The 24,034-nt window shown below is 42.9% G+C and overlaps 1 protein-coding gene across 2 annotated transcripts in view; it reads right to left on the bottom strand.

Moving 5' to 3' along the window:
- Positions 1–23,434, bottom strand: part of SLC22A2 (solute carrier family 22 member 2) — a 31,703-nt gene extending 8,269 nt beyond the window's left edge. Inside the window, exons 1-11 of one of the 2 annotated variants that reach the window (XM_059940884.1) lie at positions 22,562–23,434; positions 20,564–20,667; positions 14,473–14,627; positions 12,383–12,551; positions 10,440–10,554; positions 8,796–8,902; positions 6,855–7,069; positions 6,150–6,258; positions 5,060–5,172; positions 1,517–1,616; positions 1–67 (exon numbers count right to left, since the gene is read on the bottom strand). The exon at positions 1–67 is cut by the window's left edge and continues 683 nt beyond it. In XM_059940884.1, coding sequence (XP_059796867.1) covers positions 1–67; positions 1,517–1,616; positions 5,060–5,172; positions 6,150–6,258; positions 6,855–7,069; positions 8,796–8,902; positions 10,440–10,554; positions 12,383–12,551; positions 14,473–14,627; positions 20,564–20,667; positions 22,562–22,972 — 1,665 coding nt within the window. In that variant the 5' untranslated portion in view covers positions 22,973–23,434. The remainder of the gene's footprint in view (positions 68–1,516; positions 1,617–5,059; positions 5,173–6,149; positions 6,259–6,854; positions 7,070–8,795; positions 8,903–10,439; positions 10,555–12,382; positions 12,552–14,472; positions 14,628–20,563; positions 20,668–22,561) is intronic. The other variant, XM_059940885.1, reaches the window with a different exon arrangement.
- Positions 23,435–24,034: the final 600 nt, after the last annotated feature.

Raw genomic sequence — 24,034 nt, 5'->3', positions numbered from 1 at the left:
AAATACATTGGAAAATGTTTTGGCATTTTGTGATGATTTGAAAAAACTCTCAGATGAACCAGGTAGCCTAGAAATATTGAAAAAATTAAGACAAAGTTAAGCATGTCATGAATGCATAAAGTATATGTAGACATTAGTCTATCCTTACATAGGCATAAGGTGAGTGATATTTAATATAAAATTAAAGTGTTCATTTTCTGTTTTATAATTTTGCTTTCAAAGAATTACATTATCGTACAATACGCCTTTCTCGCTCGTATTGGAGAAACTGCGTATCAGCCTATCGTCACAGGTAAGTGGTGTTTTAAAAAATGTAACAATGTTTCCAATACTGTATTATGAATATGACTGTATACTGTATGACATAAACATTTTATATCAATTCATTCATTAGTGTATAGGCTAGGCTGCCATCAAGCAATTGTATTATCAATTACACTAGGCGACCTTAAATCAATCACATTGCTGCTTCTTCATTTTCAATGCTTGAATCACTATATCTGTTAATAGATATGGATGTCTTTTTTACATTATCTTTTCATTTTTGATGTCTACTGTTAGTAATACATATAACATCTACAGTGTTTTGTATCATATAAGACAATGTTAATGTAGGTAATGACAATTTGTCTATAAACAGACGATGTAAGCTTACAGTATCAATAAATACAGTATAGTACTGTAAATGTATTTTCTCTTCCTTTTGATTTTCTTCATAATATTTTCTGTTCTCTAGCTTACTTTATTGTAAGAATACAGTATGTAATACATATAACATACAAAATATTTGTTGATCAACTATTTATGTTATCCATAAGCTTCTGGTCAACAGCAGGTTATTAGCAGTTAAGGTTTGGGGGAGTTGAAAGTTACATGTGGATTTTGACTGCACAGGGTGTTGGCACCCCTAACCGCTGCATTGTTCAAGGGTCACCTGTATGTTACCAAGCAGTTTGATCTTTAACAATCCCAGTGGCTATTATTGCGGTGTTACTTTGCACTTCTCTTATTATGAAAGAGATTTGGCACATTTTAATATATTTTGGAACTGTTTTTTTCTTTCTTTCACTGAATTGTCTGTTCAAGTCCTTTGCCCATTTTTTCTGTTGAGGGGTTGCTCTTACGGATTTGTTAGACCTCTTTATATATTCGGAAAATTAGCCCTTTATGAAGGAGTGAATATTTTCTCTAAGATTGCTATTTTTTTTAAGTTTATGGTAGTTTTTCAACATAGAATTTTAGATTTTTCGAAGGCAAACTTTTTTTAATGGGTCCTGGATATTTGTGGTCAAATTTTAAAGACCTTCCTCACTATGAAAGGCTAAAGGTATTCTCCCATAGTATCTTCATTCTTTTAGTGTTTCCTTTTTGGTGCATTTTAGTCTTTGATTTCATTTGAATTGATCTCAGTGTATGGTGTGAGGTATAGATTCAACCTCATCTTTCTTTACAACTGGCTCCAGAGTTTTCCCAAAACGTGTATTGAATAGTTCATTTAGGAATCCCAGCTCCCTACCTCTGCATGTTTTCAGCTTCTTCAATGGTCTCAGGCAAAGTCTTCCCTTTGGTCTCTGGGAGCAATAACACCAGTCCTCCAGCAATCAGGCCAACTACAGCTGAAAACCAACAGACGCAAATCACATTCAGAACTGAACCTGATGGCTCTATAATTAAAGCTCTCCTTATTTCTTAAAAAAAAATTTTTTTTTTTGCTGATTTCCTATACTTACAGATTCCTTTGCTGTCTCTGACTGCCCTATTCCCCATCATAAATATTTTGCCCGTTCCACACTCTGCTGGATTACAATTCCTTATAGGGAAATGAAATACTTAACATTTTGAGTCAAGGTTATTCTAGGCTAGAGGACATTGCCGTGATATTAAGATACTTTGGAGTCAGAAAATAACTCTGAAAAAGAACCAATGCTAAGAAAAGAAAGAATATAGCCCTGCCAATATAAAGCACACAGTAATGAAAACGAGTCAGAAACTTGGATCATTACTAGCAAATAAAAGTAATGAATCACGCATTATTTCATAACAGCATTAAATAGTATAGCCAAGCCTTTTATTGGATTTTTATTTATTTATTTTTGCTTTTTATTTTTCTTAATTGAAGTATAGTTGATGTACAATGTTCTGTTAGTTTCAGGTGTACAGCAAAGTGATTCATATATATATATATATGGCTATATATAGTCTTTTTCAGATAGCCAGGCCTTTCTGTTCTGATTCAGGTATTGGATAAATTTCTCTTATTCCTTGTTTCCTTTGTCTCCAGCTGTAATCTTTTGCAGATGTTGGTGTTTTTGTTTCTCTAAATTCCCACTAAGAGTTTAGGATTTAAGGTTACATCTTTATATGTTTTTCCATCATTGAATGCAGGAAGTAGGATGTGGGTTCTTCACTAGCTGGGGGGTTTCAAAAAATGCCTGCTGGACTCCATTTTTTGCATGCTTAAAACTGGCAGAAATACGGGCCTCCAGTGTGCAGTGGTTCAGGGCACCGGCTGTAGCTCTGGGCACCTGGGTCTGGTACTGACACCCCGAGTATTGGTCTCAGAGCCCTGAGAAGTTCTCTGATCCCCCTGATACTCTAGACTCCCCGACAGAAAGTGGGGTGGTATCTCCACCACAAAGGCTTGTTTTGAGGCTGAAATGAATTCATATTTGTTAAGTGCTTAGAAGAGTGCCTGGCACATGGCATGAACTAAATAGTTAACCTCTCAAGATCTCCCCAAACCTTGAGAGATTCACTTGGTTGTAACTCATGCAAACAAGAGACATATTCAGCTGGCTTCGATTCTCTGAAGTGAGTGAACTGTGAAGAATGTATTAGATAATCAAATTATCATCCATTTAGTACTTTATATTTGCAAAGATAGGCCTAATTAACTAGGATATCCCTTATCAATTTTTCCAGTGCTCTTTCAACCAGGATTTTCCAATGTGTTTATTTGTTGGTTTTCATGCTTCTAGATGACCATTTCTGGCTATTTCAAGAGCACAAGTGACACACCATTATTGTGTGAAAAGAGAAAGAAAAAGTGTAAAACTGTTAGCTTTGCTTCCTGCTAGCTATTAAAGGTTGGTGAGAGAAGGAAACTACCAGCAAAATAAAATTGAGAATTGTCTTTGAGTTTACTTCAATGTTGAAATGCAGTTAAAATCCTTTATCTTTTCGATGGAAAGGCAAGGTCCGAGGGAGGGTCTGGGTATGGGGGGATCCTCTGGGTCTGGACTTTGCAATTTTTTGGTTAAATGGTACTAAGAGAAACAAAATAGACACTAATGAAGTATCTATTTTCTACCCAGAAATGTCCCACTGACCCATGCATCACTCACTGCCCACCTAGGGGAGTGGGCAAGATTGGGATGGAAGGAAGGATCCAGAGCGTGTGAGGGAGCTTCCCCAAGATGGAAAGGGGGCTCTGGGGTCAGGTCCCTTGGCCAGAGCTGGGGGAGGAAAGAATCTGGGGCACGTGCCTCCCAGCAGGACCAGCCACGCTGGTCATCTCAGGATAAAGAGCTCAGCTCATGTTCTATCAACCTGGGCCATCCTGTTATTAAGTTGGAACGTGGAGACATTCACTGGGTGTCTTTCAAGGGTGAGTTCTAGCAAGGGTTTGGAGCTTTTGCTGGCAGATCTATGGCAGTAGAAAATTTCCCCTTCACAAATCCCTTGAGAAGAAGGGAATGAGCAGAGACACTTGTGTGTGACAACGTGTGGCACCAAGAGGAGAACCATTTGCTATCCCCCTGCTGTGCATCTGAGCTGGTCTTTCCCTTCCTCCCCCCAGATTAAGTCTTGTATGCCCATGGGGAAAAGTGTTACATTTCTGTCAAATTAAAAGAAAGACTCAGGGACTTCCCTGGTGGCACAGTGGTTAAGACTCTAACTGCCAATGCAGGGGACATGGGTTCGAGCCCTGGTCTGAGAAGATCCCACATGCCGCGGAGCAACTAAGCCCGTGTGCCACAACTACTGAGCCTGCACTCTAGAGCCTGGGAGCCACAACTACTGAGCCTGCGTGCCACAACTACTGAAGGCCGTGCGCCTAGAGCCCGTGCTCCGCAACAAGAGAAGCCACCACAATGAGAAGCCCGCGCACCGCAACGAAGAGTAGCCCCTGCTCGCCGCAACTAGAGAAAGCCTGCCTGCAGCAACGAAGACCCAACGCAGCCAAAAATAAGTAAATAAATAAATAAAGACTCAGAATGCGTCTGAAAGAAGATTGAAATGTGTCCATCGAGACCTTGGGGCTAACACTGACAAGGTGAGTGTTACGTGTATGGCTCTGGAGCTGTGTCTGCGTGGACGCACAGAAGGAGAGGACCCGTGCCTCCGTCTACCGCAGCGGAAAAGACAACGGATGTTGAGTGAATGGAAATGCCCAGGATTCCCAGCCCCTTTCACAGTCTGCAGACTTTGCGTTCAGCATGTGCTGACAATTAGGTTTGTCCCGCCCCTTCTCTCCTGTGGGCTGGTCAGGGAGAGGCCGGCTCAGTGTCTGTACATCCTTCAGGGTCAGAGGGAAGTGCTGTGCCCGGGCTCCTGAAATCGAATGGCCGAGGAATCTGAGGGCCGGGGCGCCCAGCACCCACACAGGTGTTCCTGTTATTCTAACGCATTTCCTTGGTCTTTGTTTCCCCTGGGTTTTGAAATTGCCCTTTGCAAAATTTTAACTGCCTTTTTTGAAGTAACGAAGTAAAAGCATTTGTATTTTTCTACATCTGGGCATAGAGGAGGCAGAAAGGGTCAGCTCTTGGACAAAGGGGTGGAAATCAGTGAGGAGCGAAGGGTCTTCTTCAGGGGAAACTCCACCTCACTCTCCCTTGACTTTGCACCTCTATGGGCATAAGTCCTCGTGGGCTCCCAGACCTGAGTGTTGGCAGCTGCTAATACTATTAGTAATACTAGCATTACTACACTACTGGTAGTAGCAATTACTAGTCATATTTAGTAGTTACTTGCAAACATAGCACTTGTTTTGAGGTAGAAACATGGAGGCATCTAAAAAATAGGTTTTCATTCAAAGACATCTCTGAGGATATCTTACCAAAAACCACCAGGGGAAGCTCATGCCAGATGTTGGTGAGCCGGTAGACGAGGAACGGCGTGATGATGCCCCCGATGTCACACATGGAAGAGCAGACGAGGACCCCAAGGTTCCTGAAACACAGGACACTGATGTATCCTTTGCTTATCAAAGGACAGTGGTTATCTCCCACATCCCCCAGATAAATACTTCCCCAAAGCATTAAAATGTGTGTGTGAACTGAAAGTGTACACGTCATTGTCAATGCACATAAATGATACATGGTACATAATTCCATTCATATTCTGTTGTACTTGTTTTATATTAACTTTCTTGAAGATTTTTGATTGGTGTTGGGGACAATTTTCATTTTTTACTTTCATCACTGTCTCCCCTGCTCTATTCTATGGTCCTGCTTGGGCTACTCTCCCTCATGTTGACATTTGGTCATCCCTCTCTGGCAATTCAATAGCTTCTGTTCTCATCGCATGGTTTCTGTGTTTTACCCTATCCTGTAAGTGTGAGGTGTGACCTGCATACTGCCTTGAAATGGTCTCAACCTCTCTTACCCTGCGTTTTGAAAGGTAAGCTGTCCTCCCTAGAGATGATCATACTAAGTAAGTCAGAAAGAGGAAGATAAATACCATATGATATCATTTATATGTGGAATCTAAAATATGACACAAATCAACTTATCTACAAAACAGAAAAAGACTCACAGACATAGAGAAGAGACTTGTAGTTGCGAAGGGGCAGGGGGTGGCAGGACAGGGCTGGATTGGGAGTTTGGGATTAGCAGATGCAAGCTAGTATATATAGGATGGATAAACAACAAGGTCCTACTGTATAGCACAGGGACACAGGGAACTAGATTCAATATCCTCTGATAAACCATAAAGGAAAAGAATATGAAAAAGAATGTGTATATATATATATATGACTGAATCACTTTGTTGTACAGCAGAAATTAACACAAGGTTGTAAATCAACCATACTTCAATAAAATAAATTGAAGAAAAAAGTACGGTGTCCTCTGCTGGCACCTGTGGTCTTTCTCACCAGTAAACAAATGTCCCAGCTGCTCTCTTCATGCTGAAGGAAATGCGCTCACCTGATGAATGTGGGGTACAGTTCCGCATTGACCAGGCAGACCATTTCATAGGCCATTGTAATCCCCATTCTACCCAAGCATGCGACTGTAACTCTTAGCCAGTGTAGATCTGAAGGGGAAAACACACCGCTGACACGTGCTGCACTCACTCCCTGGTCTCCCAGCAGTGCCCCAGGGGCGTTTGCAAGGAGAAAGTGCACCCTCCAGAATGGGACAAGAATGCACAATCGGTTCTTCTATAGACCCAGGACAATTCAGCCAAATTCCCCATGTCTGTTTGTTTTAGCCTCAGACACAATTCTGATACTCTCTTCACTTTAGACCCCAGTCATTAATGACAACACAATTATACCAGCTTCCAAAGTTGCACCAGCTTTAGTCTATAGAAGTCACCCAAAAGAAATAGCATACTCCCTGCTCTGGGCCAGCTCGATGGCCTGTGGCATGGGTCCTCCTAACCTCTCTTGTTATATTACATCAAAGAACCAGTGGGTGTTATTATATTACATCAGGCAACCACTGGGTGCCACTGTTCTTAAAGGCAGAGTTGCCATATGGGTTCACTCAGGAAGGTCCCAGATATTTTGTTCATTCTTTCCAAATTGACTTGGATGTTAAATGACATGGTCTTTCTATCAAAGGGTTGTAATATCCCTTCTTCTCAGGGCCTTGGAAGACAAGACCCCGGCTTGGCCTGACACTTACCCTCAGGGATAAAAACCGAGGCTAAACAGGCTGCCCCCGCCACCGTATTCGATGCAGCCCATGGATGACGGCGACCCACGCGGTCAATTGTGACGAGGATGATGAAGGCGGCCGGGAATTCGACCAGGGCAGAGTAGAGGAAGTCCAGGTAGATGTTGCTCCCGGCAAGGCCCATGTGCATGATGAGGCCCTGGTAGAGAACAGAGCTCGTGAACCTGAGCAAAGAGGAGAGCTCAGGTCAAGCCAGGCACCAGGAGCAAGTCACTGAAAGGTTGATTGTAGGTCACCTTTTTTGGTCCTCTTATTATTGCTTTTCCCTCTATTCCATTGCTTTAACACCATCTGACCCACTGCGGGGGCTGGCTGTGACCCCAGCACCAGGAAAGGGGAAGAATTAGGCTAACATTCCTTGACCAAATTGAAAGGCAAGAAGAACTGTCTTACTAGAGTGATTTATTTAGTAAACTGTATCAAGCTGTTAGTGGTTGTTAATTGTTTTTCTCTTTGTGGCCTTCAAATGCAGTCGAAATCACAAGGATTGACTACTTAATCCAAACATTAGGAACCCAGGAGACCAAATGGGTACCAAATTCCCAAATGGGTACAGGCCCACTTTTGATGATTTATCTTCTGACGTGATACAGCAACATTTTGATCTAGTTTTGTTGACTAAAAATGTTCATTGTCTGTAATGGAAAATGTGAGGATGATTAGCAAGAATCACAATTACTCAGAAAAAGAAAGGATAATGAAGCCAAATTTCCCCGATGCCTTTTACATGCAATATTGTGAAGGTTGCTAAATTAATTCCTGATGAGCTTTGCTTTTGTCAGCGACCGCGAAGCTTCCTTTGGCTGATGTGAGTCGTCCCGGTGATGCCGCCCCGTGAAGGGAAGCATGCTGCAGCAAAGGAGGCTGTTGCAGGGCCCACAGCACAGGGCTCTGGAGCAGCCTGCAGGCGGTGAGGACGGTCAGGCTTGCTATTGGATTGTGGAGCCAGTGGATTATTCCTGTGGTTTCTTCTTTTTTTTTTGAATTTTTGAATTTTGTTTTTTTTTTATACAGCAGGTTCTTATTAGTTATCCATTTAATACATATTAGTGTATATATGTCAATCCCAATCTCCCAATTCATCACACCACCACCACCCCCTGCCACTTTCCCCCCTTGGTGTCCATACGTTTGTTCTCTACATCTGTGTCTCTATTTCTGCCCTGCAAACTGGTTCATCTGTTCCTGTGGCTTATTCTTGTTCGGGAAGTTTACTTATTTATTTTCTCCAGGTAGAAAAGAAAAATAAAAAGCCTTGTACAATCAGGAGAGATGTACACTCATCATCAATTAATCTATACCACAAGGACCTACTGTGTAGCACAGGGAACTGTACTCAATATTTTGTAATAACCTATAAGGGAGGAGAATCTGAAGAAGAATATATACATGTACATGTATATATATACACATATATGTAACTGAATTGCTGTGCTGTATACCTGAAACTAACATGATATTGTAAATCAATTATACTTCAACTGAAAAAAGTTAATCTATAGCAATAGTTCTCAGTTTGGCTATATATTAGAATCACCTGGAGGATTTTGAAAGTATTGGTTCCTAGGTCTTTCCCTTGACCAATTAAATCCATATCCTTGTCAGGGAGGGGTCTGGCCTTGGCATTTTACTACCTCCCAGGTGATTCTTAAGGGAAAGCCAAGGTTGAGAATGTAGTGATCTATGCGTTGGGACTGCAAGCTGATTTCAATATCTGCCTGAGAAAAATGATTTCAGGAAAACCACCTATAAATGAGCCTACTTGCAATCCACAGTTCATGCTAACTGGACCCAGGCTATGTTTTGAAGGTACTCTTGGTCCCTCCCTTTATGTGGATGATTCAGAGTAAAAGAATTTGGAGGGATTTTAAAGTGAAAAATAATCTTTACCAGTTGTACATCAAGATCAAAGTGTGTTTCCTTATCTGAGGGGTTCTGACCAAGTCAAGAAATGAAGGATTCAACTTCTCGCCAACTTCCTCATCAGGTCCAAGGCTCTAAGAATAGAAAAAATAGGAACAGCTTTGTATATTTCATGATGGCATCCCAGGGTCATCCAGGGAACATAATGCCTTACACTTGCTGAGTGCTTTTAATGTGCCCAGGACTAGCTAAGCCCTTCACACACATTAGCTTGTTTAATCATTACAACTACCCTACAAGTTAGGTCTACGTTTTTCACCCCATTTCACAGAAGAGGAAGCTGGGCTACAGAGAAGTGAGGTAACTCATGCACGTATATAAAGGGATACTGCTGGTAAAGCGGGTGGGGTAAAATCAAGGCCCAGCCCAGTGGCCCTGAGGGCTGAGGGCATTGACACGCCCTCTCTGCACACCTGGATTGGTGTGTGGCCCAAAGGTCAGGAGAGTGATCTGGGACCCTGGCACTCAGTCCAGCAACTGAATCGCCTGGAGCTCATTAGAATGAAAGATCTCAGGCCCCAGCCCAGACAGATGGAACCCGAATCTGCACGTTCACAAGGTCCCCAGGTGATCCTCTGCACAGAATTGAGAAGCCCTACTCTAGATGACACAGTAGGTGGTGGAGGGAACATTTCATCTCCAGGGTTCAGGAAGCAGAACCCTTGTGAGACCCACTCCCCTCTGTCTCCTTCCTGGAGCAGCACCTGATGTTGTGTGAAAGGCCCAGGAACGAGGGGAAGAAGTCTCCAGGAGACCAGCAGTGACCAGACTTACCACCCTCACGTGAACTCTGACCTTGAGCGAGACAGTGACCCACATGTGCCTTATTCCCTGGCCAGTTTCTGAGAGGATCTGAAATCCAAGAATCAGTGCTATGCTTGTCATTCGTGGGGAAAAATACATATTCCAAACACCCAGAAACCAGAGAGGAAGTGAAGAAAAAAGAGCTCTGAGCCCCCAAATCCTCACTCTAAATGCCACGTCAATCTCAAATTCTTACAGGTCACTCATCTTAGAGCCTCATCAGAAATGACTTACTCTTATTTCAATATAAATTCCTAATAAGCTTGATATTCTCTTTTCCAAGCCTTGTCAGATGAAAAGGTTTAAATTAAAGGTGATGAGGTCCGCTAAAGGCAAAACACTAAATGCAGAGAGAATGAACACTTCAGTAATTTGTTCTATTCAGGAAGGCAGGGGTTGCTTAAAATATTTTGGGATAATTTCTATCCAAAATTTTAAAAATTCTAAGAAATTATTTGTGTTTGAAGAATCTTCCCTCTGGGGAAAACCTCCCTCCCTGAGGATGTTGATGGACACACAGGCAAACAAGACTGCAAGTACCGGAGCCTAAGGGGCAACATGGTCAAGAGGTAAACAAGAGAGAAGCTTCTCATTTGACTTTTAAAAGACTTTTGGCTTCCTTTAGTTTTACGTTTTCCATCTGCTTAAAATATTCTACCAGGGAACCACAAACCTTAGAACAACAGAAATATCCTGTTGCACATGGTGGGTGGGCCCCTTCTGCCACTCCCCATTGAGACAATGCACGGTTTTCCCAAATCTTCCTTTCCACTGTTCCCTGATTTGATACTTCAGCTGCTGGCTCACCTGAAGAGAGGCAGGCAGAGATTTTCCATTTTTCTTTGCTATGTGCTTAATGATTTTCATGGCTTTAGCATCTTTGTTCTGGGAGATCAGCCACCTAGGAGACTCAGGTACACACCTAGGGCATAGAAAAAGTGTCATCAATGCTGTTAAGTGGAGGGGAAAATCTTACTGAACACCCACCCCCAGGGGTCATAAGCAGATTTCTGTGAGGGATCTTACACAGTGAGGTTTGGTTGGATCTACAAAGGAAATAAAAGTGTGCAGGGGCTACACAGCAAAGGGAACCATCAACAAAATGAAAAAGCAGCCTACTGAATGGGAGAGAATATTTGCAAACCATGTATCTGATAGAGGGTTAATATCCAAAATATATAAAGAACTCATGCAATCCAATAGCAGAAAACCAAGCAATTCAATTTAAAAATGGGCAGAGTATCTGAATAGACATTTTTCCAAAGAAGACATACAGATGGCCAACAACTACATGAAAAGATGCTCAACATCACTAATCACCAGGGAAAAGCAAATCAAAACTACAATGAGGTATCACCTCACACCTGTCAGAATGGCTGTTATCAAAAAGACAAGAAGTAACAAGTGTTGGCAAGGATGTAGAGAAAAGGGAATCCTGGTGCACTATTGGTGGGAATGTAGATGGGTGCGGCCACTATGGAGAACAGGATGGAGGTTCCTTAAAAAAATTAGAACTACTGTATGATCCAGAAATTCCACTTCTGAATATTTATCTGAAGAAAACAAAACACCCCAAATACCTATTTTCTACTGTTCTGTGGAGCTTGTAGAATTGTAAGAAAATTAAATTTGACTCTATTGAGTGAAAGTGGCAAGAAATGCTTCAGAAATAGTCAGAACTTGGATAATAGGTGGGCCTTTTCTGTCATGCTAAAGCATTAGGTCTTTATTCTGAAGGGAATCAAGCTACTGAAAGACGTTTAAGCAGGAAAGTAACGGGGTGGGCCTGGATTTTTACAATGCGGCGTGAAACATGGATTAGAGGATGGGAAAGCTGATGCCAAAGAGACCAGTTATGAGTCTACCCAGAAATCCAGGCAAGACATAATGGATTCCTAATGAGAACAGGGGAAAAAAGGGATGGTTTCAGAGATATAAAGGGGGTAGAAAGGATATAGGGATGAAGCGAAGGATCACTCTCAGAGTTTTACTGGCTTTCGGAGGAGAAATAGGCTTCCTGGGAAGGGTTGAGATGTTTAATTCTTAGACAAGACAGCTATGGGAAGAACAGGTAGATATGTCCAGGAGCTAAATAAGTGAGTTTTCTCATAGGAGAGAGATTTGTTTGATAATCTAGCATCCCTCTTGCTTTATCTCAGGTAACCTTGCATTAGGAGTTTCTGATAGTTTCTTCTGTTTTTACTGTTTTCCATGTTTCCCTTGGGCAGGGGTGAGAAACATATTTCACTTGCCCTGGTAACTCTGATTGCTTGGTATGGTCTCTCTGGGGTGCCATGTTGGCCTTATCTGGGATAAAGACTGCTGTGATTGATTGGGGATGTCTGCTTTTGGCATGGTATGGGAGGTGGTGACAAAAGTGCCATACTTCCCCTTCTCTATCCTGAAGTTTCTTCTGAGGAGGGGCAGCATAAGAACAGTAATATTGTCAGTCTCTTTAAAGGGTATCATGGCTACTGGAAGCTACTTTAAACACCACAAAAATAATGTGAAAAATGTGAGATCCAAGTCATAAAGCTCTTAAGTTCAAAGTGAAAGAACATCTGATTTCCAGATGGGAAGACAGGTTAAAGCTTATGATTTTTATCCCTGAAACATGGACCTGGGTTTCCTGTGAAACAGAAGAGTGAAGGATATCTTAGGTTGGAAGGATGGTGTGCATTGGGGGAGACAGTCTTTTTAGCTAAATAAAATATTTCAGTCTATCTCCTCTTGGTTCCACATGGACTTACCAGTAATAGAGCAAGAAGCAGAAGTTGGGCAGAGTCACTGTGAACTGCAGCCATCTCCAGTGCGGAAGTGCGTATGCCACCCCAGCAAGCACCAGGAGCCCAACCGTAAAGGCCACTTGGTAAAAAATCCCCACTGTTCTCCGATAGCTCAGCCCAACAAATTCTGTAACTGCAGAGAGAACCCAAATGGTCAACGCAAGTCAGTACAACAGTGAGTTGGCTGTCTAACCATGGGGAAACTAGAATGCCAACTCAGAAAGTAGTCCAAGTTCTAGAATTTTCTATACAGCTCTCTGAAAACTTTTAAATGTTCTTTGGGACCTATTTTGTTATGATTACTGCTGTTGCGTTAATTAATGTGAAATCTTATAATCCCACATTACATGGAGTAAACATTGACTTTAGAGCATAGATGATTTTCACGTAAATGAATAGCTCAATGTAACTTGTCCTCTTACATGAGTTAAACATTTTCTTGGCAATCTTGTTAATGTGTTTAAATGGCTTGGAAACCTGGTGGTGGCGTTCCAAGCTGACTGGAGTCGGCCAGTACTGGCTTGCAAGAACTGATTTTTAAATTTTCAGGAATTTTGCAAGCTGGTTTTTAACCCATTGGTATCTTAAAAGCAGGCATGGTGGGAGTATTTACAACTTAGAAATTGGAAAACACTATGAATCAGGCTTTTTATTCTCCAAGAGCTGGTTTACAAGCATAACAATGCACATGGTATAATAATCAGCCTTATCCAATCCCATGACTACATCATGACAGAAGTATGAAGTCTGTGGTACGTGGATTTAAGAAATAGTCATTTTTATATTACAGACATTCTAGAATTGAGATTCTAGATATTCCATGAACCCCAGAGTTTTGCTTTAAATGTTTGGTAATCGTGTTAAAGACTTCAACTATTTGTAAACCAAATAGAAATGCACTCTGAAATTATTTCTATAAATCACTGTGAATTATCCAAAAGCATTTTAAAAAGATGGACAAAATTATGTACATGCTTAATAAATAGAAATGTCTGTCTTTCAAAGTGGTGGGGGTCATGGATGAGGTCTTGGGGTAGCAGGTAAAAAGAGGGTGAATGACAGGTGCACCTTAAGGACATCCAGAGGGACTGGAGAAGAAATTAATGGGAGAAGGATGAAATTTAAATTCAAATTCTACATATTTCTACATGTCATGTGTATGAGAAACCAAATTTCTCATCGAATAACTGCGTACATTAGTTCCTTTGTTGCCCAGACATAGATCAGGTGACGACCATGACAGGCACCTGAGAGTATTAGGCACCATCTCCTCTTCATCTCACAGAATCCCCCAAATTAACTTTACTGGGTCAAATTTTAAGCACACATATTCTAGTTCTCTTGTGCGAAATGAAAGATTGATTAATATTATTTTAATTTCAGTGTCCATTTCCCTTTGTGTGGATGCTATTTGAATGTAGCAGAAGGGCAAGCAATGATGGAGTGAATTCCCAAGATCTAATTATGGTGGTAATTCTCCTTAATATTATTTTACAGATGCTCTGCTGTCATCATCCAAATATTCTCTTATAATCCATGGAGCTTAAGCATAACCCTGACTCCTAATGAGTAGGATGTAAATGATATTCCTGTTCCTACAAATGGCTCGCTGAGGAACCGAGATCGACCACAGTACTTCTATCCTTGGTTTCCTTGCATATACATTGAGGATAAATGTGGTTTGCTAGAATGGATGTACTCAAATTAATAAAGCCCCTTATAAATCTAATATATTCTCATCAATGAATTGTCTCTCTGTAAAGCCTGGTAGGCTAGATTTCCTCTCTATGGGCACAGAAAACAAAAATTCCTGAAGAGTTATATAAGAGTTTGGATGGCATGATGTTTACTCTCATTCCTGCTTCATTGTTTTCTTTCTAGGAGGAATGCAGAATGAGTTTACTGAAAAGATTTCAGAAATTCTTTTGATACAGAAAAAAAATCTTTCAACATTGTCTTGAAGCTGAGTCCATTTTCCTGTGCAGCTACCCTCAGGTGACTGACTATATTTTGCCAGCAATGTCCCCCATAGCTACAATCACAAGCGTTCTTACTCAGGATATAGCCTATTAACCAGCCTGCCTTGCTGACCAGTCCTTGGATCAAGCGAAAAATTAACATCCATGTATAGGTTGGGGAAATAGCCACGAGAACTCCAGATGAAGCATTTATGAGGATTGTAATCAAGAGGCAGAGCTTACGGCCAAACCTGCAAGGAGAAAACGAAGACAGGGAATGGAATTAGATTAGATTCATGAGGGTTGTAGAAAATTCATGGAAGTTATGGAACTCTAAACTAAAGTGGAGGTTATCTCTGAATTATGGAAATTCAGGAGGTACAGACTGATAACGCACCAAGAGAATCCCTGACTTCAGGTCAGTTCCATCAGGACTTTGCACTATGTATAAACCTGAAGCCCAGTGAGGCCCATTCACCCTGGGCTGGAGCACCTCTCAGCCCCATACTGTGGAGGGTACGTGGGGAGGGGGTGATTCTTCAGGCCACCCAGCGCTGAATGCCCCAAGGGCCCGTCTAGGTCTTCTGTCATCACATGAGCTGGGCCTTTGCACCAACAGTCTCAACTAGTTGCCCACTGAGGAGCTTTTGCTTTAGAAAAAACAAAATTCCATGTTCAATGTATTTCCCCATCCATTTCCAACACTGCCTTTGGACTTCATGGTATTTGTGTGTCTCCATGGAAACGGTCTTTTGTGTGGCGCTGTCATCATCTCACCTGTTGCCATCCCATAGGCCTTTGCCATGGAGTACCTTAGCAAGATTGCTCCTGCACATTTTATTTGAGAGACTTGGGTCCCATCGGTTTAGGGACCTGGAGAGTGTCTCAGTGCAGGGTAGACGGAAACGTGGGAACCTGGGTTTAACCTTGGCCTTACCGCTGACTGGGACGTCGGGTGAGTTATGAGGCCTTTCTCAGTTTCTTCATCTGGAGAAGAGCTATCTGACCCAGCCTGGCCAGGGGATTAAGTGCGGTACTACACGTAAAGAGCTTCGCACCCAGCTCTCATCCCTCCCTCCCTCCCTCCCTTTGCGAAGCTGCCTCTCAGAAAGCTGACTTGAGGTTCAGTCTCTTTTTGTCACATTTCATCATGTCCTCTTGGTTTTGTTCTAAAAGGCGCCCTAATTAGCTGTTAGTGGATTTAAAAAAATTCTTCACGCAAAGCGATGTTTTATTTAATTTTTGTTTGTTTATCCACTTCAAACTGAATGTCAGTAGTGCTGCCACGTCATTAGCAGTGCACATTTGATGTGGCTGGACATTTTTTAATTGCTGCTCTTCTTTTAGGCAATTTGTGCTCTAGTGACCATTTCAATACTAACTGACCATTTGAAAAGAATCTACAACATTGTTAATAATTACTTGGGATTATTAATGCTTTAAATCTGAAATTTAAAGATCAAGCAGTCTCATTAGTAATTAATGTAAACTGCTAAACTTCTTAAAATCCTGTTTTGACCACATCATTTTAAAATTCTCAGTCAGTGGTTCCTCACTGTAAACATATACCCCCTGGACTTTTATCCACAGCCTTGCAAAGTCATATCAACACAATGTTTTAGCCTTTCTTCCTGAACCTCTCCCTTTACGCTCAAAGAATTTATAAGTATGTGCTGAAGTGATAATTCTTCAACTTCCAAAGTTGACTCAGCCAAATCACCAAGCACCATAATCATGCTCCTGTATATGGACAAAATCCCATGGCTGATGAGAGGGAACATTCACCATCTGAAACTCAGTGCGTGGAAGCCTTCAGAGAATCAAATCGACCAATGCAGAACAGCCTCACTAGGGGACATGTTCACATAAAGACACAATGCTATTAAAACAATAAGGCAGGCACTTCCCTGGTGGCGCAGTGGTTAAGAATTCGCCTGCCAATGCAGGGGACATGGGTCCGAACCCTGGTCCGGGAAGATCCCACATGTGCAGAGCAACTAAGCCCGTGCACCACAACTACTGAGCCTGCACTCTAGAGCCCGCAAGCCACAACTACTGAGCCTGTGTGCCACAACTACTGAAGCCCGCGCGTCTAGAGCCCGCACTCCGCAACAAGAGAAGCCACTGCAATGAGATGCCCGCGCACCACAACAAAGAGTAGCCCCCGCTCGCCGCAACTAGAGAAAGCCTGTGCACAGCAACGAAGACCCAACACAGACAAAAATAAATAAATAAATTAATTAATTAAATTAAAAAAAAAAACACAATGAGGCAGGGCTGGAAGAAATTTTGGAGATTTGGGAGAGTGGTTTGAGAACCTTCCCCCCCTTCCTACCCTCCCACAACAGAACCACTTAAGTGGTTAAATGAAAAACGAAGAGCAAATAAAAGAGAATGGGGTGAACTCCAGGACTGCTGGCTTCAAAAGTCCTTTAGCTACTTGCTACTCAGACTGTAGTCTTGGGCTATCAGCATCACCGGCGAGTGGTTAGAAATGCAGATTCTCAGGCCCACTCCAGACCCACTGGATCAGAATCATAATGCTAACAAAACCCCCAGGTGGTTAATATGGACGTTAACATTTGGGAAGCACTGCTTTCATTTCACTGAGCCTCAGTCTCCTCATCTGCAAACGGGATAATAAACTCTCCTTTCAAAGGCTGTTATGATCCTAAGTGAAATGTAACACACAGTGATGCCCAGTACAATGACTGCCACATAGTACGTAGGGGAGAGCTAGTTTTGAAAGATTCCACAGAGTTGAGTAAGTTCGACTGCGTCCCACTGGGACTTTGATTCTGCCTTGATCTCGTCTTCTGTGAAATCTGGACAGCGCAGTGCTGGCTTTCGAGAGCTGATTGATAGACTTTCAGAAAATTTGTGAGCTGATTGTTAAACACAGCCATTATTAAAAATGAAAGTACACACTTACAATAAAGTAAATTATGTTAAAAACATGTGTAATAAATATGCAAAACTTATCTCTTCCTAATTATTTTACTGTGTTTGACCATTATCTATGCTCAGGAAGTTTTTTATGTCTATCTGTTGTAGTTGTATGGTGGAAATACCATAGAATGGTGCATATTTCTAGCCAACTCTGTGTTCAGTGACCTCACTTTGGTAGCTTGAAATGGACCACCGTGGGAGCCTTGACAACATGGCGATCAACAAACCCTACAAATGGGGGCTTTTTCCTTCAGAGAGTCAGTTGTTAAACATTTACAAGCCTGACACTAAATTACTGACCATTAGAGTAAAAAAAACTTTGAATTGGTGAGAGATTACTTTTTTGGTATCAGGTGATTCTGAAAATCATTCTTTAGGAGGTTTGAATGATGAAACAAATTAGACATCTTACAAAAGGTTTACTTTCAAAATCTCTAGCATATATCCCCTGTCCCTCCCTCCTTCTACTTGCAAAGGTGACCTTCAGAAAGTTGACTTGGTGTAAGGCTCAGTATTCTTATTATAACCTGTTCATAATGTGCTCCTGGCTTTCTTCTAAAAGACACGTTCATCAGCTGTTAGGTCATATTGTTACAGGAGAGAACCAAGTCTGACTACATGTTGGATCTGTTTCTTTTACTTTAACCTTTGCTTCCTGTTGCTTTTGTTCACTAAAAGGATACTGTCTATACATAATGGCCTGCCTCGGGGAACCCCGCCCCTCTGCCTGAATGTTAAACCAAAGTGCCTTTGTTCAGGGAAACATCCAGACCCTGTCCACCTGCCGATGGCTGCAAGGAAGAAATAATTAACACATCCCCTCCCTGAGGCTGGCCATTCCAGGGGATATTTGCAAAACTTATGGTGTTTTTACTTTACTTCCCCATCTCCTCCCCCTCTCTGTTCTATAAAAGAAACTGGCATCCAAACCCCGGTAAGATGGTTATTTTGGGGACCCTAGCCTGCCATCTTCTCACCGGCTTTCCGAATAAAGTCGTGTTCCTTGTCTCAACACTTCGTCTCCGATTTATTGGCCTATCAAGTGGCAAGCAGAGTGAGCTTGGGCTCAGTAACAATATTTTTAAAATTCCTCATAGCTGACAATCTATTTTATTCAGTGTTGGTTTAATCTGTAGCATCAGATGGGTTTCCATGAGATTCTTGTTCCATTCTATAAAACCTGACAATTATTCAGTAATAAGCATTAAATGTGCAATAGATAGTGTCCTTTTTGGACCAGTAGGGTGGTTGTCTTATTACGCACCCTTACCTGCATACACAAACAGAAGAGAAGGGGGCAGCAACCAACCAACCAGACTTCAGACAGTTTAAGAAAACGAAATAGAGGGATGTACACAGCTTTGGGGGGAAGAATAATGAGTAGTCAACTTTACATGGGAGATTTCAACAATGGGAACAAAATAATGAGGTCATCTAAGAAGGTGGATAATTGACCGGGGATTTTAAGTCAGGAAGGCACCATCCGGAGAGAATGATAACTGGTCTCCTACTCTCTGAGTGGGATGGGAATAATTAACTCATTTATTGAACCAGCTGTGAAGCTCAGTCCCCTGTTCGCTCACTTCTGTGCTGGCGAGTTGAGTGTTAGAATCTCTTCCTTTGTGGAAGAGCGAGTGGAGAGGGAGCCGGGACTCAGGGGTCCAGAGAGCCACACGCGGGGAGCAGGGCAGACTCTCCACCACCCTCGTCAGGGTACCTCTCAGGACTTCAGGGGTCATTTCCAGACCACCGTCCTTATTGCCAGTTCTGTGGCAATAAAAGTAAAAGCGAATGACCTTCCTCTGCACCTCACAAGCCTCTGTGCCACACAGCGCCCCAGGAGGAGCCTTCGAAGGGAGGCTGAGAAGACAGTTACAGAAGTGGTGTGATGCACGGGGCTGCCTCGTGACCCAGCACCTTCACTGTCACCTTCCCTCCCTCCTGCTGCTACAGGGGGCCCCGGCTGTGACAGTTCAGATGCCCCTGAGGGTGTGATTGATTCAGCCATCCTTATTAATCTTTAACACATTTGCAAGTTTTAATCCAGACTGTAGTATCATCAGAGAAAATGTTCTATCTATATCGAATATTAAGCTCACGGCTTTTGGTTTATCTGTATCAAAGATATAGTTGGGGAAGGCAACAAGCGTAAAGTGTATTTACTTTACCACTTATTTCAGAATTAGATACATATAGTTGTAGCTTATAATAAATTATAAAAGATGGTATAATTATTATATAGTTATATGGCACTATCTCACTAGGTGACTAATGATTAAAGAGGATAATCCTGTCCAGAATGTTGCACACGGTGCCTGGAACATGGGAAATACTCAATAAACAGTCAATATCAGGAATATTAAATAATTAGCACTGATGGCCAAATTACCTAAGGTGCTTATCAAGTATAAAGCCAACTTTTCCGTTCCTTTCCCTTTGGGGGATTCCTAATAATGTCTAATTGATCATCAACAGAGTAAAGATGCACCTTATGAGGAACTTCCAGCACAGTGAACCTGGGATGACAAAATAGTGGATCAATAAAAGACATAGGAACTGCTCGATTAGTATGAGTCACTGAAAACTAGCTCCCGGAGGCACAGACCCATGTGCGAGGACCACCTGTTGTACATTCCATGAGGAGAGGTCTCTCCTCATCTCTCTCCAGGGACGTGACAGTATGGAAGTGGATATTTACCTCTGCCAGTGTGGAGACCCTGTTTCCCTTTCACCAGATTATATCTTCGGTTCCATACATATAATTACATCTGGCCCCAGGGCCCCAGTTCAGGAATCCTGCAACGCCACAGGCTCAGGTAAGAACAAAAGGGAGAGTCTACCTGGTTCCAGCACAGGAGAGGCAAGCAGAGGACGGGACAGAGCTCAGAGGCCCTGAAGACGCATGACCAGGTGGATGGCATGAGGCCAAAGAAAGAATTGGGATTACAAAAGGGATCAAATCCTCTATCACTCTCCCTTCTAACGCTAAGCTTCTGGATAGCCCACAAGGAAACACTGCTGCCCAGTGTTGAAACATCCCTCTATGATCCAAGAGAATTAGAAAATAAAGACATTGGTCATGCTAACCAAAGCTGTAAAAGAAATCTAAGATCGTCGCGACAATTCAGGAAAGTGTGGTCTGTGTGCTCCGGGAATGGATGGTATTCAGGCAGGAACAGGTGAATCCAAGCGCTCTCCTTGGACTGCTTACCTTCCACCACTTTTGTACCGTACCTACCTGTCTGCTGTGTAGCCGATACCCACAGAACCGATAAAAAATCCTACATTCACAGCCGACTGAAACAGGTCCAGCATCCAGGAGTTGGTACACACTAGGTTAAACTGCGAGGGGCCAGGGGTGTCCCGGGTTGGGAGGGAAAGAAAACAAAATTCTGTTAGACACAGCTCAACCCAGGGAACTCAGGAGGTATTCCTTGCATGGCACTGATGTGACTGGACGACAATAAACCAACTCTTTTCTTGCTCGTGTTAATTTTCTTTACACAACCCCGAAGATTTGTCCCGCAGTCTGTTTAGCATTCCATCTGGCAGTATGTCATCAGGCTGAACTGTTTTGGCTAAATGAGCTGAAATTGGGTAATTACTTATGCACAAACCATTTCTCTTTGTAATTTTATTAAATATGTGTGTGGACACATTCAAGCGTTGCCCTAAGGAAGCCGGGCTGTTCAGTGTCTCTTTAAATTAGGGGAATTAGCATCTTGCTAATGGCTGTTACCTTTGTCCTCACTTGGAACAGGAGGCGGTGCTGGGGGTCCACAGGTGCTGGCCTGGAGGTCGGGAGGAAACCCCTTTCTAGGGCTAAGGACTAGCTTTCTCATTTTGTGGCCTTGGGCAAAATTTTTCTCTGCTCTGGGCCTCAGTCTCCCATCTCTGTATGAACAATGAGATGAACCACGCTGCAAAAGCCTCTTAAAAGTTTTATGGTACTTGACCAACAGAATGTGGTGGAAGTTTTACTTTGCCATTTTCTGGGTCCAGGCCTTAAGAAACAGGTAGCTTCCTGTGATGGTTAATTTCATGCGTCAACTTGACTGGATCACAGGATGCCCAGATACTTGGTTAAACATTATTTCTACTTCTTAATGAGTTTGTTTAATCAAAAATCACAAACATGTTAAGCCAATGGAGGCTGGAAATAAAGAATCAGTGTAGAAGAAAAAAAAAAAGTTTTATGGTGTTAAATCTTCAATCCTCCACATTTCATGTAACTATCAGACCATTTTAGGTCCTTCACATGGCTCTTCTACATTAACGCCTGTACAGAATATCTTCACATCATCCGAGCAGTCCTTTTAAGTTAAGCCAGGCACCTGGCTTTCTTTGTATTTGCAGAATAATTTTATCCCCCCCATTTTGCTTTGTCTCCAATGAAAGCAAGTCTCACTACTATACATAAAATAGACAACTAATAGGGACTTACTGTATAGCACAGGGAACGCTACTCAATACTCTGTCATTAATGGCCTATATGGGAAAAGAATGTAAAAAAGAGTGGATATATGTATATGTATAACTGATTCACTTTGCTGTACACCTGAAACTAACACAACATTGCAGATCAACTATATTCCAATAAAAAATTTTAAGACAGCAAGTCTCCATTTTTTCTTTCTATTTATTGAAAAGAGGCCTCATGATTAGATGTTAATGCCAAGTGTGGTTTTTAATAAAATAATAGTACCATAGCATAAGCTCCAACCCCGAATGGTTTGATATGGATACTTCGAGCAAATTAAAGAGAAAAAAGTTAGCCATCGAGAGAAAAGTACACTGTATCACAGTAAGGCACCGTTCAGGTGAGTTCTGTGAGGTGTCAGGTGTCCATCTGTACCATGGCAGAGTGGAGGGGAAGGCAGGGCTTCCAGAAAAAGAGGAGGCTTGAAAATTTTCCCTTTCCTGGCATGATTTCCAGGAATTCTGATGTTTTTGCTTGCTTCTTACCACTGAGACTTGAATACACTAGAATCATTACTGTCAGAATTTGAAGCTTAAACTCACCTGCTCACACCCCAGACAAGTAAGAGGCTGTATGTTTTTTTGAAAACTAGGATTTGATTTTACTTGATTAATTAATTTGTTTGTTTGTTTATTTGTTTATTTTTTATAAGATACTTAGAGTCCAAAGAGCACATCTGGCCCTCCCTGGGTTCTTCCTTAAGAAAAACTGCACGATTTGCTTTCTCCATCCCTTCTAAGTCCCACGATCACCTACCTCGGTCACGATGGAGGAGCCGGGCGTGTCGTACACCCAGCCGTGCCGACAGGGGCCCAGAGGCAGGACGCTGCTGTTGGCGGCCAGGCCGGCCAGCGGGTCCATGCAGCCGAGGGCGCTCTGGTTCCAGTCGACCTCGTAGCGGCGGCACCGGCGGGGGAAGGCCTGGCCCTCGGGCCCCGGGCCCGGCACCGTGTAGTTGAGCTCCTCGGCCAGGCTCCAGCCGCATCGCCGGCTCAGCTCGGCCACCCCGGGGCTCCGGCAGCGGTGGTCCGGGGTGAAGCCCAGGAAGACGATGCCCACGTAGATGGGGGTGAAGGCGGCAGAGAGCAGAGAGAGGAGGAGAAATGTTTGTTTCTGGAAAAAGTTGAATTCCCCTATGTGTTCTAGGATGTCGTCCACCGTCGGCATTGTTCCGGGGAGAGAAGTCCCAATGCTGCCTCCTGCGCTGCTCAGACGCCACTGAACGAGGCTGGGCCCGGCTCAGCACAACCCCGACCAAAAGTCAAAGGGTGAGTTTATTTTAGAAAGCGACCAGCCTTTGGTCCAGACCTTTACTGGTCGGACCAACTCGCAGCCACGCACCTCCCCGGCCACGTGTGTCCAGCCGCTCCCCCGAAACGCCCCGAGCAAGTCACAGGGCAAGATGCTGTGTTTATCGTAGCATCCCTCCGGTGAGTGGGCCCCTACCTCATGCCGGCCCCGCAAACAATCCTTCCTCTGTACCACACGGGGAGAAATCCGAGCACTGTCACATATCACAGCCCTGTTGATCTTTCTGTAGTAAACTGAGTGTCCAGGAAATTAATACATTCATATCTCACTGACACAGCCAACCTTTTCGCTAAGGTGTTGCAGGGAAACACACACAGTTTTGGCCTTGCTCGCTGGGTACGATGCGAGTCATGGTCTGCCGGTCAGAGCTCTGGTCTGGTTTCAAGGTGGTTTGCAAATTCTATCGCTGGGCTTTTTCTACAAACAACAGCCGGGGCACTCGGGGTACCTGCTGGGGCTGTTTGTTTTGATTTTTCCAAGATTTTATAATTCTGCTCTTTAAAGAATGACAATTTGGCATTCTTGCCTTTGAACCCTGGAACCCCTTGACCTGTTTGTGAGGAATGAATAAAATGTTCTCCACACATGTAGGTCAAGTGTAATGCAGGCAGGAGTGGTCTCATTCTGCTGTTTTTTGGTCTTAGTTATTTCTGCCTGTGGTCAGGGGTGGAGCGGCTCTTTAGGATGGTATTGGTGCATCCAAACGCAAGGGAAACAGGCAAACATCTTTCCTGGTGGGGAAAGGATCCTCACTGCGGTGGGCAGCTGCCACATCAGCAAGGTGGCCTGCTGATATATCTGCATATTAAAATACCAGAAATTTAATCCTGTTTTCTTCTTTTTTTTCTGTTGGGGTCTGTTTTCCTGTGTGTAGAACAGCATGGGTTGAAAAGTAGTGACCCACAGAAGTCCTCCTCC

This window comes from Balaenoptera ricei, chromosome 12 (assembly GCF_028023285.1).
Source record: "Balaenoptera ricei isolate mBalRic1 chromosome 12, mBalRic1.hap2, whole genome shotgun sequence".
NCBI lineage: Eukaryota > Metazoa > Chordata > Mammalia > Artiodactyla > Balaenopteridae > Balaenoptera > Balaenoptera ricei.
This window is presented reverse-complemented; position numbering and strand designations above follow the sequence as displayed.